Source organism: Chiloscyllium plagiosum, unplaced genomic scaffold, assembly GCF_037043375.1.
Source record: "Chiloscyllium plagiosum isolate Xiang-an unplaced genomic scaffold, Cpla_swu_hap1 HiC_scaffold_24, whole genome shotgun sequence".
Lineage (NCBI taxonomy): Eukaryota > Metazoa > Chordata > Chondrichthyes > Orectolobiformes > Hemiscylliidae > Chiloscyllium > Chiloscyllium plagiosum.
In genome coordinates, this window is record NW_028270162.1 from 25070099 (window position 1) to 25090147 (window position 20049).

At 44.2% G+C, this 20049-nt stretch overlaps 1 protein-coding gene across 1 annotated transcript in view; it reads right to left on the reverse strand.

Moving 5' to 3' along the window:
• Positions 1-20049, reverse strand: part of scarf2 (scavenger receptor class F, member 2) — a 73269-nt gene that overhangs the window by 16075 nt on the left and 37145 nt on the right. The window contains exons 5-8 of the mRNA XM_043715623.2: positions 19442-19660; positions 18021-18149; positions 3622-3725; positions 377-494 (exon numbers count right to left, since the gene is read on the reverse strand). Coding sequence (XP_043571558.2) covers positions 377-494; positions 3622-3725; positions 18021-18149; positions 19442-19660 — 570 coding nt within the window. The remainder of the gene's footprint in view (positions 1-376; positions 495-3621; positions 3726-18020; positions 18150-19441; positions 19661-20049) is intronic.

A 20049-nucleotide genomic window follows, 5' to 3' on the forward strand; every position in this document is an offset into this window, starting at 1 on the left:
AGTTACATCTGCAGGAAATCATTGGTTAACTAATTAGAACACTGACATTCATTAATAGGATAGGAATCAATGTAATATGACACTGCTTAGTCATCAGTATGTGTTCCTTTGTATGTTTCAGAATTAATGACTCAGGTGTTCATTGCAACAGACTAGATGTTAACATTAGAAGTTAAAATTATTTCCAATTGAACCTGGAAGTAGCAAAAGCAAAAGACCTTCATCTCATTAGTCTGTGCTGAACTCAAATTTCAGTATGAAAGTGGCAAATCAAATTTATTGATCCATTGCATCGCTCACTCTCCTTTTGAAAAATGCTTATTGGAATTGGTCAACTATTACTGGAGAATCAGACATTGTGCTGTGGAATACTCACTCATTATCCCGATTCTTCTTGTGACAAAGACAGTAGCAACACAAAAACAGCAGAAGCAGGAGCAGAAGGAACAAAACCAGAGCCCCAGCTGCGATGACACCTACTCTCCCATTGGAGCCTGTGGGTAAAGAGGAAGAAAGAGTAAGCGACAAAAGCCCACACATTGTAGACTGCACCATTGGGGCAGGCGAGCAAAGTATATCAGAATATCACTATGAGGGTGATGAGTGAAGTATTACAGAGAGGAAAGTATCAGATCTTGAACTGGTTGGTGAGAAGTGTACAGGACATCCTCAGTTAAAATTGCAGTTGGGTTTCTGAGAATGCCATTTAAGTGAAGCATTGATTCCCATAGGAATCACTGTTAAAGCTAGAGTTAGAATCCATTGAAGCTTCCTGAGTACAAAATAAATTAAAACATTACATCTGTACCTGCTAGGTTAAGATATAGTACCATCTGTAATTTAAATATCTAAATTCCTACTATGGTAAATTATTTAATGTATTTAATTGAATTTTAATGTATTTTAATTAAATGTATTTAATTGCTAATGTAACATATGTGCAGTATCTCCTGCAGCATACAACTTGGTCATTCATATTATACATCCAGATCCTTTTCTGTGATCTAGCTTTTTGTCAAAATAATTCTTTTCAAGGAACCTTCTTAAGATTTTCTTGAGGGCTACGCCATCATTTTCTGAGGCTTACATCTTGGTTTTGAGGGGCTCCTTTTCCATTTTCACCAACCCATCTTGTTAGTTGATGTAATCATGTAATAACAATACCTTCCAATTTTGAAATGAAGGCTGGCATATTTGGACCCATACAGAAACAGAATTAGAAGAATTTATCAATATCCTCAATAATTAACTCTCCATGAAAACTAGTACCACAGCACACAATGAAAGTATTAATTTCCCAGATGCAACATCATAGTAATTGCCACTAAGCTAGAATTTCAACTGCTTCAAGAAGTCAACTCATCACCACTTTGTCATGGATCAACCAAGATGGACAATAAATATCGGCATCACCAGTGATGCCTACATTCTGTGAGTGAATAAAAACAAATGTTTAGTTTCTGGTCAATGGTAACCCTCCAGGATGTTGATAATGGGGGATTCAGTGACGTTGATACCATTGAATGTCAAGAGGAATTGGTTAGATTCTCTTTTGTTGGAGATGGGCACAGCCTGACACTCGTGTGGTGCAAATGTTACTTGCCACTAGACAACCAAACTGGATATTGTCCAGGTCTTGCTGCACTTGGGCATAGACTGCTTCAGTATCCGAGGAGTTGCATATGGTGCAGTATGGCAATTATCGCTTTAATATATACTGCCACCTCTCCTCCTTTCTTTCCTACCCTGAAGATGTTTTGTGCAGGAAATTTTAAACAGCCAATCTCATCTCGATGGAGGCTGATACTGATCAATTAGCAACAAAACTGTCTCATGAAAGAATAAAATACTATGGCCCCACACGGGTGCCGAGGAACAAAAAAAATACTATGGCCTTTTGAAGAAAACTCAGTGCTGAAAAAGAACATATCAGGAAAACATGGCACTTATTCAGTAATCCCCTCAGAATCAAAACAGACTCATGGTTCTGTTATCTGTGATTTATTCAGTTGGTCATCAAGTCAGATAACTATAGAGATTGTCAGGATCCTCATGTGATTCCTGCCTATTGCACAGAACCCACTATATCCAAATACATATAATCTCAGACAAAAGTGGCATTCATTGAAGTTTCTGAATTAACTGCAAGTAATGCTGGAGTTCCTCACGGCAACAGCCTCAGCTCAACCATTTTCAACTATATCAATGACCCCCCCACTCTGTCACAAGATCACATGTGGCACAGTCTGCTAATAATTCTGCAGTCTTTAGCTCCATTCACAACTCCTTCAATAATGCAGCTGACTTCCACGCTCCAACTAGCAGTAGAGTTCCATCTTGGGATATTTGAGGATGTGGATAGTGCTGAATCCTTACCTGTCCTAGCTGTCTGCTTTGTTCTGGACCAAGGTGCTGTAGTCAGTTCCCACAGTGACTGGTGCACAATAGCCACTCACTTCCCAGACCTCGCGCACAGTTCAATACAACCCAAATATGATCCTCAGAGCTTTCTCAAGAGTTTGCTGGCACAGCACAAGGTTTCCTGCTGCCAAACATCTCCTTTCTATCAGATGGTGCATGCATATGAGCCTTGCCAGTGATTAGCAGCTTGAAACAGACCAGGAATATTCCAGTGATTTCAGTCAGGGAAGCAACAAACTCTGCGACAATTCACTGGCATGGCCTCAACTACGGCAGGCAAGACCTCTGCTCCTGATCAGTACCAACAGCCTCATGCTGGGGAAAGATGAGCCTCCATAAAAATAATCTCCATATTCATGTAGTATTAATTGTTTAACTTTTTAAGCCATCTGGTTTGCTTGCTGTGTCATAAGAGCCACTGAGAGTAACTGTGTACAGACTGACTCAGGAGGAGCAGGTACTGAGTGACTGTGTACAGACTGAGACAGGAGGAGCAGGTACTGAGTGACTGTGTACAGACTGATGCAGGAGGAGCAGATACTGAGTGACTGTGTACAGACTGTGACAGGACGAGCAGGTACTGAGTGACAGTGTATAGATTGAGACAGGAGGACCAGGTAGTGAGTGACGGTGTGCAGAATGATGCAGGATGACCAGGTAGTGAGTGACGGTGTACAGACTGACCCAGGAGGAGCAGGTACTGAGTGATTGTGTACAGACTGACACAGCAGGAGCAGGTACGGAGTAACTGTGTACAGACTGCGACAGGAGGAGCAGGTACTGGGTGACTGTGCACGGACTGTCTGAAGAAATGTATTGTAAATTGGAGTGTTGTTTTCATTTCCTACTGCAGTAAGTGATAACCTGAGCAAAGTGTGTGCATTTACCCTTGTGTTTTGCTGAATTCTTGTTTAGGACACTGTTCTGTCAACACCACGTTTTCCTACAGAGATATGTGAAATGCTGATGTTCTTGAATCATTACAGAAATAGTGTTTACCATTGAAGCCAAGGGTTCTGAAACTCTCCTGAACAGAGCCATTCTAAAACATTTCATCACATGTTTGAATCTGTTAGCAATTGAAAGACTTCTCTGAGCCTGTAATCCCTCTCTGCGCACGGAGAGAGAGATCACCGTGAAGTTTTTGGCCAAAAAAAATGCAGTTTTTTCTTGAATCTCCACACGGCCCGATGAGCTTACCCAGAATGCATGTACCATGGACAGGGTCACAGTCCGCTTCGATACAGGGGCAGGGATGGGCACAGTTAGCTCCATAGTGTCCCATGGGGCAGGTCATGTTGCAGCTGTAAAGGAAGGGGAAATTTCGGTTCAAGAAACAGAGGAATTGTTAAAAACTTCAAGCTGCAAATGTTTAGCATGTGCAACATTTCGACCACACTTAAAGAATTATCTTTTTGTTCTGCCCATCACTCAAATGTTTGCACAGAACCACTATTAACCTTTTCACTCTCCCAAAATTGATTGGTTTCTCCTGCTCGTTATCCTTTTATTTGCCCAATCAGTTGAAACTTTATACCAACTTAAACAGAAAATGCTGGAGAACTTTGACAAATTGGGCAGTGTCTGTGGAGAAATGCTGCCCACCCTGCTGAGGTACTGTCTGCTTTTATTTCAGATTTCCAGCATTCATTTCACTGTCAATCGATCGTTTGTGTTAAGTCGAAGTTAACTTCTAACCTCAAACGTTACAGTTAAACCTCACTAATCACAGAATGATGAGGAGAGGATCAGCATTCTGTGTTGGGTCAATGACGTAGATGAGCAGAAAAATATCTGAATGATGTTGGAGTCAGCAGAATCACTGATTGTGGTACTGGGGGTAGAGCTTCTCTCATATCATGTAATGAATATTGTATTTCTGAGGAAATTTAGGCTCTTTTGCTAACTATCCAGCATCCTTTGACACCATTCCACAGCGCCAAGATTCGCCTCCCTACTCGACCTCCACTGCCCAGCAGAACAAAGCTCTAAACTTAAGATATGAGTTCTCCTCCTCAGAAAACTGCTCTTGAATCGATATTGTGAAGTCAGCCTACATTTCTGCTTCTCCCACGCTGGGTTTGTGCTTCTGACATACTCCGACACGGCCCCAACACTACACACACCGACACGGCCCCAACACTACACACTCCGACACGGCCCCAACACTACACACACCGACACGGCCCCAACACTACACACACCGACACGGCCCCAACACTACACACTCCGACACGGCCCCAACACTACACACACCGACACGGCCCCAACACTACACACACCGACACGGCCCCAACACTACACACACCGACACGGCCCCAACACTACACACACCGACACGGCCCCAACACTACACTCCGACACGGCCCCAACACTACACACTCCGACACGGCCCCAACACTACACACACCGACATGGCCCCAACACTACACACACCGACACGGCCCCAACACTACACACACCGACACGGCCCCAACACTACACACACCGACACGGCCCCAACACTACACACTCCGACACGGCCCCAACACTACACACTCCGACACGGCCCCAACACTACACACACCGACACGGCCCCAACACTACACACACCGACACGGCCCCAACACTACACACACCGACACGGCCCCAACACTACACACACCGACACGGCCCCAACACTACACACTCCGACACGGCCCCAACACTACACACACCGACACGGCCCCAACACTACACACTCCGACACGGCCCCAACACTACACACTCCGACACGGCCCCAACACTACACACTCCGACACGGCCCCAACACTACACACACCGACACGGCCCCAACACTACACACACCGACACGGCCCCAACACTACACACACCGACACGGCCCCAACACTACACACTCCGACACGGCCCCAACACTACACACACCGACACGGCCCCAACACTACACACACCGACACGGCCCCAACACTACACACACCGACACGGCCCCAACACTACACACTCCGACACGGCCCCAACACTACACACACCGACACGGCCCCAACACTACACACACCGACACGGCCCCAACACTACACACACCGACACGGCCCCAACACTACACACTCCGACACGGCCCCAACACTACACACTCCGACACGGCCCCAACACTACACACACCGACACGGCCCCAACACTACACACTCCGACACGGCCCCAACACTACACACTCCGACACGGCCCCAACACTACACACACCGACACGGCCCCAACACTACACACTCCGACACGGCCCCAACACTACACACTCCGACACGGCCCCAACACTACACACTCCGACACGGCCCCAACACTACACACTCCGACACGGCCCCAACACTACACACACCGACACGGCCCCAACACTACACACACCGACACGGCCCCAACACTACACACACCGACACGGCCCCAACACTACACACACCGACACGGCCCCAAAACTACACACACCGACACGGCCCCAACACTACACACTCCGACACGGCCCCAACACTACACACACCGACACGGCCCCAACACTACACACACCGACACGGCCCCAACACTACACACTCCGACACGGCCCCAACACTACACACTCCGACACGGCCCCAACACTACACACACCGACACGGCCCCAACACTACACACACCGACACGGCCCCAACACTACACACACCGACACGGCCCCAACACTACACTCCGACACGGCCCCAACACTACACACACCGACACGGCCCCAACACTACACACACCGACACGGCCCCAACACTACACACTCCGACACGGCCCCAACACTACACACACCGACACGGCCCCAACACTACACACACCGACACGGCCCCAACACTACACACACCGACACGGCCCCAACACTACACTCCGACACGGCCCCAACACTACACACACCGACACGGCCCCAACACTACACACACCGACACGGCCCCAACACTACACACTCCGACACGGCCCCAACACTACACACACCGACACGGCCCCAACACTACACACACCGACACGGCCCCAACACTACACACACCGACACGGCCCCAACACTACACACACCGACACGGCCCCAACACTACACACTCCGACACGGCCCCAACACTACACACTCCGACACGGCCCCAACACTACACACTCTGACACGGCCCCAACATTACACACACCGACATGGCCCCAACACTACACACTCCGACACGGCCCCAACACTACACACACCGACACGGCCCCAACACTACACACACCGACACGGCCCCAACACTACACACACCGACACGGCCCCAACACTACACACACCGACACGGCCCCAACACTACACACACCGACACGGCCCCAACACTACACACACCGACACGGCCCCAACACTACACACTCCGACACGGCCCCAACACTACACACTCCGACACGGCCCCAACACTACACACTGCGACACGGCCCCAACACTACACACACCGACACGGCCCCAACACTACACACACCGACACGGCCCCAACACTACACACACCGACACGGCCCCAACACTACACACACCGACACGGCCCCAACACTACACACTCCGACACGGCCCCAACACTACACACACCGACACGGCCCCAACACTACACACACCGACACGGCCCCAACACTACACACACCGACACGGCCCCAACACTACACTCCGACACGGCCCCAACACTACACACACCGACACGGCCCCAACACTACACACACCGACACGGCCCCAACACTACACACTCCGACACGGCCCCAACACTACACACTGCGACACGGCCCCAACACTACACACTGCGACACGGCCCCAACACTACACACTGCGACACGGCCCCAACACTACACACACCGACACGGCCCCAACACTACACACACCGACACGGCCCCAACACTACACACTCCGACACGGCCCCAACATTACACACTCCGACATATGGCTGTGCTAGTCATTTCCATCCCAGTCTTCACCCCCAAATATCCTGCAGCATGTTCTATTGCTGTGAGTAAACTTCGCAAGTGGCGGTGGTTTTACAGGATGTCAGTGTGATTGGCAGTGACTTAGTTTCTGTGTACTGTCTGGCAAAAAATCAGGACTCTTTCTGAGTGGCTGTCAAAGTAACTCCGTGCTCAACCACAGCTGCATACTGTGGACACTTCACAGTCGTTCATTGTAGTCAATTGTTACGTCCAAGGCTTCAATGGGATCATTCCATTCATCCGACTAAAAGCCGAATTTCCTCAGAAGCCAAGGAATGCAGCAGCCTCCAGGATATGGCTAAGAGGGGAATAGATGGCAGTGGGTCTTGGGGGAGGGGTGTTCAGAATTTCCATTGCAAGCCAGCAGAGCCTTATAACGTTGAAAATGTCAAAACAAATTCCTGTCAAGCAGATTTTTTTTCCTGATGACTTTCGAAAACGTTTCCATTTTGCATTTTGCAAATCCCCACATAACTGGCCCTTGACCACAAGACCCTGTTAATGAAATTTTTGTTTGACATATAATCCCCTCTCTGAACAACTCCCCCCCACACCTCCCTCCGCCGGCAACCACTTCTCTCTCGCCACATCCTCGCCTGCCCTCCATCCTACCCCCCACCCCCCCACCATGCACACAAAGAATAGGATCACTGCTCAGAATGCAGGAGCAGAGCAGGAAGTGGCCAGAGTCGGGCAATATTCCAGCTGGATTGCACAGTGCAACATCCGCTCGAAATCTCTTTGAAGACTCAGACAGTGCTCTCCTGCCAAAGCTAAATTAAACACAAGACAAGAAACTTTTACCCAGCCCCACCACCCCACCCCTGCATTCCTCCCTCCCCTCCCCATCCTCAAAACGCAGCACCGAACAATGTGATGGCAACGAAACTCTCCAGTGCAGCACTTTTAAATATACCTACAGACCTGAACAAGAGCCAGCTGTGAACATAGCAGGCACTGTTTGTGGCTCCTATTCTAAGCAAAACCACATGAAGCACTATGATTCTTCAACATCAAGCTACGTTTAATTCAGTAATAAATTATCAGGCTCCTTCAGGGGAATAGCTGGCTGGTTTGGGATAAGGAACAAGGTCAAATTGATGAATCCAGGCCTGGCTTGTTGCTTCTGCTGTTAAGATTAAGTGTTAGTTTAGTTCGCTGATAATACTCCTGCCTTGGTGACAGAAGGTCACGAGTTCACCCTCAATCAAGGACTTGAATTGGCACATAATCTAAGCTGACAATGCAGAGCTGGTATAGTGCCACCACTTAACTTGCTTTTAAAATCCACAGACAGATACATGTCCAGTGCAGATGGTGACATATCCATCACCCAGAGATTACAATTGGCAATGTTTAACTCCAGTCCAGAGTTCACTATGGTGAGAGCGTAAGAAGTAAATTTAATTCCATCTGCTACTCCTCAGCCCATCGGCCCATCTAATCAATGTTTGTTTTTTTCTCTGAGATAGCATTCTTCACTGCCTACTACTCCATCTATTTTAGTTTCAAATACCTCCTATATTCAATATCCAAATCATTTATATAAATGACAACATGCAGTGGACCCCGCACCGACCCTTGAGGCATGCCACTCGTCACAGGCCTCCAGTCCGAAATGCAACCCACCACCATTACCTTCTATCTCCTACCTGAGATGAGGAAAAACATCTTTACTCAAAGAGTTGTTCAGATGTGACTGGGAGAGTGGTATATAATTCTACACAAGGTTCCAAAAGACAGCTGGATATATATTCAAAAGGAATTTATTTCGAGGGCTATGGCAATGGGTCTGGCAATAAGACTATCTGGGTAGCTCTTTCGAAAGCTCAGACAGATGCAATGGATTGTATAGCCTCCTCTGGACTGTAAAATTCTATAATACCAACTACATATATTCACACATATATTCATCCTCCATCACACAAACCAAGCAGCAATCAAGCCGATTCTTAAACGCCCTCTGGGGGATTAAGGATGGGCAAAGAATGGCCATGCCGACATCACATGCACAGATTAAAAAATAAAATGACCGCCTTTCTGATTTGGAGAAAGGCATTCACCATCAGGGATGTCTGCTGACTATGTTTGGTCAGTGAAAACGGGGCACAGCGATCTGTTTTTTGACTGTTACACCAACAAAAAAGTGTTTTGTACATGTATCAACTGGGTATTTTTGTGGGTACTTAAAAACACTTGATGAATGCCAAACTTTGGGCTGGAGAGACATTGGCAGCCAATTGAGCCTTAAATAGCCTCTTTTAAAATAACTGAAAATAGAAAACATTGAGACTACACTGTTAAGTTAGTGCAGATCTGTGGGGAGAGAAACAGAGTTAACATCTGGGATTTCATGTGAACCTGGAAACCATGTTACAAGGTGGTAAGGTGGCAAGGGTGGGAGAAGGAAGGATGAGGATGACTGCCCATCATCTTTCTGCTGACCTGGAGGATCAGCAACCGACAATGATCCTTAAGTGAGCAAATAAGGTCTTCTTCGTTGGTGGTGGGCATTTCAACAAGTGGGGAGTTTCCTGGTGGCCTCACTGGGAGAGGCGGTGGAGTGAGGTGGTGACTGTCCTGATCTGTTGCCCTGTCACCACGGAGACATCGCCCCTGTCAGCAAGAGCAGCCCCCCACTGAAGGAAATGAGCAGAAGATTTTTACTCACACCACCAACACCCTCACTGCACAGCCAGAACTTGGCTGTCTCCCTCAGGCAAACACCACAAGTTCACCTTAACTCCAGGACCATCTCCACCTGATTGGCTTAAGCCTGCTGTGGTGCAGGAATAATTCAAGTGAGAGGTGATCGCAAACATGCGGTCATACTCACCCATTGAAAAGCAGTCATCCATTCTGCAAACTGTTTCATCAGTGTCAAGGCAACTCCATTACAAGTTACAAGTATAGTCAGGTCCAAGTGAGGGTCAGGCAGAAAACAAAGACCAAATCTTTCTGCTAATGGTGGAAAAGCAGGAACCTTGAGGGACAATGGCTGCTTAAGAGCATTATTTGAGAAAAGGACTCATGTCCCCTTTAAGCAGGTGTACAGAAGGCAGTGGGAAACCATGTATACATTGCCCTCAACATACCCAGAATTGGTCATTGAAGTTTAAAATGGAAGGCTCAGACTTTAATTTTAAAATTTGGACTTTTTTCCTTTTCTTTTAGATAAGGACTTTAAGCTCTGGATTTTTAAAAAAATCTTTTGGTACTGTTTGTGTTATTTCTTCTTTTGTTTATTTTTAAATTCTGGTTTTGTATTTTGTTTTTAGATGGTGCTGGAGAATGGCGATTTTGTACACTTTTCACTGTATGCGTATCTGGTCATGACTACATGTGACAATAAAATGTAATTCTAACTTGAATTAAAGAGCCTATGGCACTATTTGAAGAGCAACTAAGTGTTTTCCTGCCTTCCCTGTTATAGTTGAGCCCTTGTTCAACAGCATCAAAAATGGATTATCTCTCAAAATGGGCTCTGTGAGAGCCACATTTATCCCACTTCAAACACCAAACATATCAGTCAGCATCTACAATGAAAAAGCAGATTTAAGCTTGATCTGTAACATTCCTTCAGCTGGAGTTGTACTTAAAGGATTAATTTGTCTTTTCTCTTCACAGAAACTGCGTGTTTTCTTAATTATCACTGTCAAGACTAGCATTTATTGCTCGTCCCTAATTGTCTTGAGAAGATAATTGCAGGTCTTCCTCTTGAACTACAGGTAGTTCAATGCCAGAAAGCAGTTTTTATGAAAATCAGAGGGTAGTTAAGAATAAGCTGCATTCATATGGATTTGAAGTCACCCATCGACTACAACAGGAACGCACACAAATTATTGTACCTGAAGTAAAACAGTGAACTGCGTTGCTTGAATTTTTAAGCCAATCAGATTTTTTTTTTAACTACACTAGCACTTTCTGTTTCTCATTTTGTTCTAAATTTCCAATATTTACCTTTTTTGTTCCTTTCTCTTTTTCCATTGCATTGGAAACACATTGAGAATTTGAGAAATGGATTGAGAAATGTAGAAACACAAGCTTTTCTTTATTCTTGCCAGCATCTGTTAACTCCTTACTAGCTGTCCAACGACAACAGTAATTGGAAGTTCTGGGAAACTGATCACATAAGTGAACTCTCCTGAGGCAATTCATAAAGAGTTACTGAGCCGGGGGGTATTATGCAGTTTGGCTGGTTGAAGGATATTTAATTTGTTGCATTGAGGAGAGAAATCTGGTGTAAATCGGTAAGGAGGGGGAAATGAAAGACAAGGATCTATTGCAGGTCAGAGTTGCAGTAGAACACTTGTGGACATGTTGGAGTTAATGGACAGTGCAAGATGGAAAATCAGTAATGAGAGCTGAAGGCTGTAAGGAGAAGCCTGGGAACAATCGACCTGTGACTCTGACTTTGGTGGTTGGTAAGTTATTGGAGGGGATTTTGAAAGATAGGATTTACATGCATTTGGAAAGGTAAGGGCTGATTAGGGATAGTCAGCATGGCTTCATGCAAGGGAAATCGTGTCTCATAAACATGATTGAGTTTTTTGAGGAAGAAACCAAAGATATTGATGAGGCCAGAGCGGGAGATGTTGTTTAGTAAAGCATTTCACAAGATTTTGCACAGTGGACTAATTAGTAAAGTTCAATGACATGGGATTAAGGGTGAGCTTGCCAATGGGATACAAAATTGGTTTAACAGTAGGAGACAGAGGGTGGTGGTGGAGTGTTATACTTTGGCCTGGAGGCCTATGACCAGTGGTGTTCCGCAGGGATCACTACTGGGTCCACTTTTGTTTGTCATTTATACAAATGATTTGGATTAGAATATAGATTATAGCATGGTTCGTAAATTTGCGAGTGACATCAAAATTCATGCTATAGTGGACAGTCAAGAAGGTTATCTAAGATTACAAAGGGATCTTGATCAATTAGGTCAATAGGGTTCCGAGTGGCAGCTTAATTTGGATAAATGTGAGGTATCACATTTTGATAAATCAAATAAAGACAGGATTTATACAATTAATGGTAAGGCCCTGGGTAGCGTTGTGGAACAGACAGATATAGGGGTTCAGGTATATAATGCATTGAAATTTACATGAGGTAGACTGGGTGGTTAAGAAGGCATTTAGCATGGATGCTTCCATTGCCTAGATTTTTGAGCACAGGAGTTGGGGCATCATGTTGAGGTTATACTGTGCATTGTGAGGCCTAGTCTGGAGTACTGTGGCAGTCCTGCTTACTCTATCATAGGAAGGGTGTTGTTAAATTGGAGCACGTTCAGAAAGGTTTCACCAGGATGTTGCTGGATTATAAAGGTAGGCTGAGACTTTTTTCATTGAAGCATAGGAGGTTGAGGGGGTGACCTTACGGGGGTTTATAACATCATGGGGAAGATAGAGACGGTGAATGAATAGCAAGAGTCTTTTCCCTAGGATGGGGGAGTTCAAGACTAGGGGTATATTTTTAAGGTGAGAGGAGAAAGATTTAAAAAGGACACGAGGGTCAACTTTTTTAACAAGGAAAGTGGTTCGTGTGTAGAATGAATTGCCAGCGAAAGTGATTGGTGCAGGTACAGTTACAACATTTAAAAGACATTTGAATAAATTCATGAATAGGAAAGGTTTGGGCCAAACACAGGCAGGTGGGTCTAGTTTAGTTTGGGAACATGGTTGGCAGGGTCTGGTTGAACTGAAGGTTCTGTTTCCATGCTATTTGAGTCTATGATTCTATGATGTCAGCCAAGGATTTCAGCACTGGATGAGCTGAAGTGATGGTGGAGGCAGGAGACTGTGGAATGGTGCAAGTAAGCAGACTTGGTAATGAACAAGATATGAGATTTAAAGTGCAAACCCATCAACATTGTAAATGGTCTTTCTGAGCTTCAGAAAGTTCACCGTGACTGAAAAGAAATGTGATGCTGACAGATCAGTGTGACCAGAGATGAAGGCTACAGTTATCCAGAAATGGAGCTGCATAAACTTGAGATTCTGGCAAACAAAAGTAATCAAAGATCCAATAGAAATTGTGGAGAGCTACATCAGAATATCAATACACTTGTAGGAGATGACCAGAGACAATGTTCCTGTGAATATAGCATCAACAAAAGGAAAAAAAACAGTGTGCTAAGTAAAGATTAACCCTCCTGGCACCCTGAAGGAATTTACAGAATCCAGAGAGACCTGGATAGCATGGACGTGGAGAAGATATTCCACTAGTAGAAGTGACTAGGATCCAAGGTCACAGCCTCAGAGTGAAGGTGTGGCCATTTAGAACTGAAATGAGGAGGAATTTCTTCAGCCAGAGTTGTGAATCTTTGGAACCCATTGCTGCAGAAAGCTGGGGAGGCCAAGTCATTGAGTGTTTTCAAAACAGAGATAGATAGATTCTTGATTAGTAAGAAGATCAAAGGTTACGAGTAGAAGGCAAGAGAATGAGGTTGAGAATCATATCAACCATGATCCCATGGTGGAACAGAATCGATAGCTGAATGCCCAAATTTTGCTCCTGTATTTTAAGGTCTTATGCTATTGTTTCAATTACACTCAGAAAGTTAACAATGAAAACATTCAAGAATATGCCATGCAGCTCAATATCAGCATGGGCACATTAGAAAAGATGTAGTAATCACCACATACAATAATGCAGAAAATTGGAGAAGAATGCAGGCAGATAACGCACATTGGTCATGGCCAAAAAACACAGAACAGACTCAGTAAAAAGAATTGTCACTGAAACACATATGTATGGCTTTTCATTAAAGTAATTATTAAACTTTTAGCAGGATCCTACAGTGGAGCAGCTTTTCTTTATTCATTCTCAGGAAATGGACATTGCTGGCTAGAGCAATATTTATTATCTCTTCCAATTGCCTTTCGAGAAGGTGATGGTGAGCTACCTTCCTGAACCACTGCAATTCATTTAGTGTTGAGACACCTACAATACTGTTGGAAAGGAAATCCAGGATTTTAACCCAGTGACAGTGAAAGAATGACAATATATTTCCAAATCAGGATGGTGTGCTTGGAGGAGAACTTGCAGGTGATAGTGTTCCCATGTATTTGCTACCCTTGTCCTTTCAGGTGATTGAAGTTGAAAGTTTGGAAGGAATTACCGAAGAAGCCTTGATTTGTTTCCATGCATCATGTACATGGTACACACTGCCGATACTGTGCATGCACGGTGGTGGGTGTAGATGGTGAAGATTTTAGATGGAGTGATAATCAAGTGGCTTTTTAATCCTCAATGATGTCAAGTTTTTTAAGTGTTATTGGAGATGCATTCATCCAAACAAGTGGAGAGTATCCCACCATACTTCTTGTACCTTGGAGATGATAGATAGATTTTGAGGTGAATTTCTCCCTAGACAATTCCCAGCCTCTGACCTGCTCTTCGATACATAATGTTTATATGGTTGGTCCAGTTCTATTTCTGGTCAATGGGAACTACCAGCTTATTGACAGTGGAGAATTCAGCAATAGTAATGCCATTGAATGTCAAGGTGGAATGGTTGTTTAGATTTTTAGAGCTGTTTTTTGCCTGACACTTGCATGATGCAAATCTAACTTGCCACTTATCAGTCCACATGTAAACTTGTCTGGGTCTTGCTGCATTTGGATACAGACTGCTTCAGTGCACCTAGGGAGTCAGAAATGGTACTTAACATTCCAATGATTGGACAAGCCATAACAGGCTGGAAAATCCCAGACACCACCATTGACCCATCAACATGTCACTATGTGTAGCTGTTGGAATGGTGCAATGTGTCTTGTAAAACCATGGGTTTGGCAAAAAGAACAAAATATCAAGCCAAGTTCATCTCTCAATGATTATCCAGTGATGTGTATGAAGATCGTAGTGTTCACATGGGTTGAGAGCAACAATATACCTCCATTGTGATAACCTTCATTTCTGAAGAGCCTAATGAAAATCACAAGAAGAAGGGCACCTGGCTGAGATAGCAGACAGTGGTCATCTGCAGAATAACAGTCCTGCTGGAGTGAATGTATTGGGAAGAAAGATGAGGGTATTCTGAAAAGATCAAAACAATGAGCTAACTTTATCCTCTCCACTCTAATTCTGAAGAGCTTGATGTAGCCATTGACCATGAGCAGGAAAGTTTGATTCTGGTTTGCAAGCTGCATTGTTCAAACAGGAAGTCTGTTTTAAATTTGGTGGGGGGGGAAGGGAATAATATTGGAAGAAGAGACACAGAAACCCTACAGCTGCAATTCTACATGAGAGAGAGGGAGAAGAAAATCATGTCTTTACATATCATCTGACAACTGACAACGATGTCTTGTCATAGAGGCTGATGACAGGAAATGATCAGCAACCACTTCCTCAGGCCCAGCATCCTGGATTTCTGAGCTAATCCTGAAGCAATACAAAAGAAAACACATTGTCCATCTGTCATTATACTCAGCAGCTCATAAATAAGATCCTCATTTATTACAGGAACCATTCATGTCCAGGGACTACCCAAGGAAGACTCACTGTTCACAAAGTCTACTTCTCTGAAGGGGGTTACAATTCTTGAGAATGGAGATATAGGTGTAGTTAGGGCGGTTAGAGGGTTAGAGGTTGTTATGGACATTGAGGCTGTGTGTTGTCAATGGATAGGCATCAGGGCTAGGTGATTTACAGGTAAGGTGGCTGTGAGGGGTGAAGGTTAGATGGCCTAACGATGTTCATTACGACTATAGTGAAGACCTGGGGCACCATTTTGAATGACCCATTTTAAAATCCAGTTGAAGACTGCATTGCTCTAGAAGGGAGGAATGAGGAAGGTGGTATGGGATATTGGATTTCTCCCGAGAAACACCAGTGCCACACCACAACTCAGAAAAAAAGTGTTTTGTTTTAAACAAAGACTACTTTTTGGGAATCAGTGTCATGGACTCCCAGGGTAGCCTTTCATCAGCTGCTCAACGGCCTGATCCAACTGGCTGCTGATACTCTGCTAGGCTTCTGAGAGGTCAGGGAAGTGGCAGCTCTTTGTGGAATAGCATGTTTAACTGGGCTACTCAGACATCTATTGTGGGATGTATAACAGCACAGAACCAAATGAGGCAAACATAAAAATGAGTTCAGATTCCAAGATAGCTTGTACAACTTAAATAAAAGCACATCAACCATGCAAAGATACAACGAGCCAGGAAACGACAAGGTCTGAAATGCATTTGGAGTCATATCTGAAAGTTTATAATCCGGTCTCAAATTCTGAAGTGATTAAAATGTCTGTGGATTTTGACTTGCTGCTGTTTCAACTACCAGCCCTCAGTGAAAGCTGAATTAAACCTTTCATTTATGCAACTAACAGGCTAACATCTGGAAATATTTTACTCCTGACCCAGTCATCAAAAGCACGTGTACCCAAGCCCCTCGTAGTTTAATGTCATTCAGTGTTGACAAGTTTCGTCCAGCCGTCTCAAATATCTGCAAACCTATGATCTGTTTGCCAACCTAGTTTAGTGTTCATTGTCACATTAAGACATGGAGCAGCCACACTTTTATAGCATTGGCACATCTATCTCAAAGCCTTAATCTTAAATTACGTTCAACTTTTCCCTTCAGTCTCTCGAAGATATTCGGTTAACTTTCTTGTATGCCTGCAGAGTATCTTGTGACATTTCAATACCACAGGGACCCAAGACCCACTCTTAGTGACATTCCTCATTTTCACTAGATTTACTAACTGTATTGGATTGTCTTGAGGTCTAATTCAGTGTAGCCCAGGAACTGAATTAGGACTGCCTTAGTGTGGAATGATTTAATAACACACTGTGATCCATATACCTGAAGTGAGCATTAAAGATTAGATTAGATTAGATTCCCTACAGTATGGAAACAGGCCCTTTGGCCCAACAAGTCCACACTGACCCCGAAGAGTAACCCACCCAGACCCATTTCCCTCTGACTAACGCACCTAACACTAGGGGCAATTTAGCATGGCCAATTCACCTGACCTGCACATTTTAGGTTTTTTTAAAATTTGCTACAGTGTGGAAACAGGCCCTTCAGCTCAACAAGTCCACACCAACCCTCCAAAGAGCAACCCACCCAGACCCATTCCCCTACATTTACCCCTGCACCTAGCACTATGGGCAATTTAGCATGGCCAATTCACCTGACCTGCACATCTTTGAACTGTGGGAGGAAACCAGAGCACCTGGAGGAAACCCACGCAGACACGGGGAGAATGTGCAAACTCCACACAGACAGTCACCCGAGGGGGGGAAATCGAATCCGGGTCCCTAGTGCTGTGAAGCAGCAGTGCTAACTACTGAGCCACCATGCCACCCAGTAGCAAGCCAGGGGGAACAGGTAAACAGAAAACAATCTTTTAACTACCAGAAAAAACATCAATATAGCACAATGCTCCATTTTGTTCAGAAAATAAATACTTAACATTGATAAAGCTACAATTGTGATAATGCCATGCTGAGAAAAAAAACAATCAACAAGTTCACAAACACTAATGGACAAACGTGCAATGTGTTAACCTGTCCAACATAGAGCATTCATATGTGAGAAATGTCACAGCTTTGAATGTTCATAAGTATGTGTGGACTGCCAGTTTATAAAATATTTTTGAGCTCACATTGCATTTAATGGAATGTGGTCCTCTGCACTCCAATACTTACAAAGGGCCATGAAAGCCTTTGTTGCAGATGCATTCTCCAGTGGCAAAATGACAAAGTCCATTAATACAATCGGTGCAGACGGAGTTACAGTTCTCACCATAGGTACCGTTTTGGCATTTTACATCACACCTATTACATAAAAAAGAAAACAGTTTTGAAACAAGGAACCACAATAAAAGTACTCTCTTCTGATGTTCTATCCATCACAGAAGACATCTTCAGCCACCAGATGATGTACAATTATCAAAATTATTACAAACAGAAACAGAAATTGCTGGAGAAATGCAGCAGGTCTGGCAGCATCTATAGAGAGGAAAAATTGTTAATGTTTTGAGTCCAGAGAACTGCTTCAGAACTGAGGTCACAGGACTTGAAATGTTAACTCTGTTTTCTCTCCACAGATGTAGCCAGACTTGCAGTGTTTCTCCAGCAATTTCTGTTTTTTGTTTCTCTCAGATCCCCAGCATCCACTGTTCTTTGTTTCATTAAACCAAAATTATTAAACAGCTCCTTTTATAACTGTCTGATTTGTCATTGAAAGTCGTCAATCAGATTACTAGTGTGAAACATTCGCACGTACTAGAAGCTGCATATACTAATATTTAATGTAGGCAAAAAGGAACTCATTGTAAGGGATCATGAAGACTGCTTCAATGTCTTGTCTCCTTTTAGCAATGTTTATGTTTAGTGCTACCAAATAAATATAAATATATCTTCCTAGTAGCTTTTGAGTTTATCCAGCAATGATTATCAAGCAATGAAGAACAAATCATTTTGAGATTTTATACTTAGTTTGTACATGCAAGAGCTCAAACACACATTCCAACAGATTCAAGAACAGCTTAGTCCCTGTTGTTATGAGACTGCCGAATGGACCTCTCTAATTTCAAATCTAATGTTGATCTTGCTTTTGTGTACTTTCTGCGCAGCCATAACCCTATATGCCTCACTCTGTCTAAACAATGTATGACCTGTTTTTCCTTGTATGTTATGATCTGCCTGTACTGCACACAAAATAAAACTTTTCACTGTACTTAGACACATGTGACAATAAATCAAATCAAACTGTAAATTAGATCAGTTCAATTGGTGGGCATGCTACAATTGAGCTCCAAACACTTGTAGAGAGTGGAAGTTAACCAAGGTCTCCCATTTATAATCACTATCCAGTGGTCCTTGTGCATATAGATCCCATGAAGGACCATCCTAGTACAGCAGTGGATACTCACTGTTTTGACTCGATCTTGAAGAATGGTTAACAGTGCATGACACTGGTGCCATGAAACTATGCACCAGCAAGCAATCAAGGCCTTCAGTATAAACAAAAATGGTGAGAAAACCAATGGGATTTAAGATTGAAAAGGGGGTCACTCAAAAACCTTAGCTTGATAAAATAATCAATAACCAAAGCAAATCCTTACCGAGTGCCAATCCAACCAGGATTACAGTGCAGGCATTTCCCATTGATATGGTTACAAGCATGTCCATCTTTGCACTGAGGACATTGCTCTCCACATCCTTCCCCATAGAAACCAGCAGCGCAGATCTTATCACACCTGGTTCCATTCCATCCAGGTTCGCAGGCTAAACATCGACCATCAGCAATCATACAGGGCTGAAGGTTCTTACACTGGCCACACCTAAGGTTACAGAATAGGAACATGCTCAGATTTGTTAGATAAGAAAATGTTTGTGCATTTAAATGGCCTAGAAATAGCCATTTGCGTCATCAATGGACGAGCGCTTCGACGCTTTCTGGCATTTCTTACTCTACGATTTTAGCTTGAACACTGGCCAGTTTATTTTAAGTTGGTTGAAACAATTGCTAATAAAGTAATAGTTGTGCTTCTATTTGGGGCCGTTCTTCCTTCCATGTCGGAAACCTGTCAGCATTTCCTGTTACCATCAATAGCGAGGACTACGCTGTGAGGTGGTCACTTACCCAGTACTTTCACTTTTCAGTCTCTGTCACACTAGGTTGTTTTATCACCTCGTCAGATCGGATTATTTTAATTCACACATCTGACAT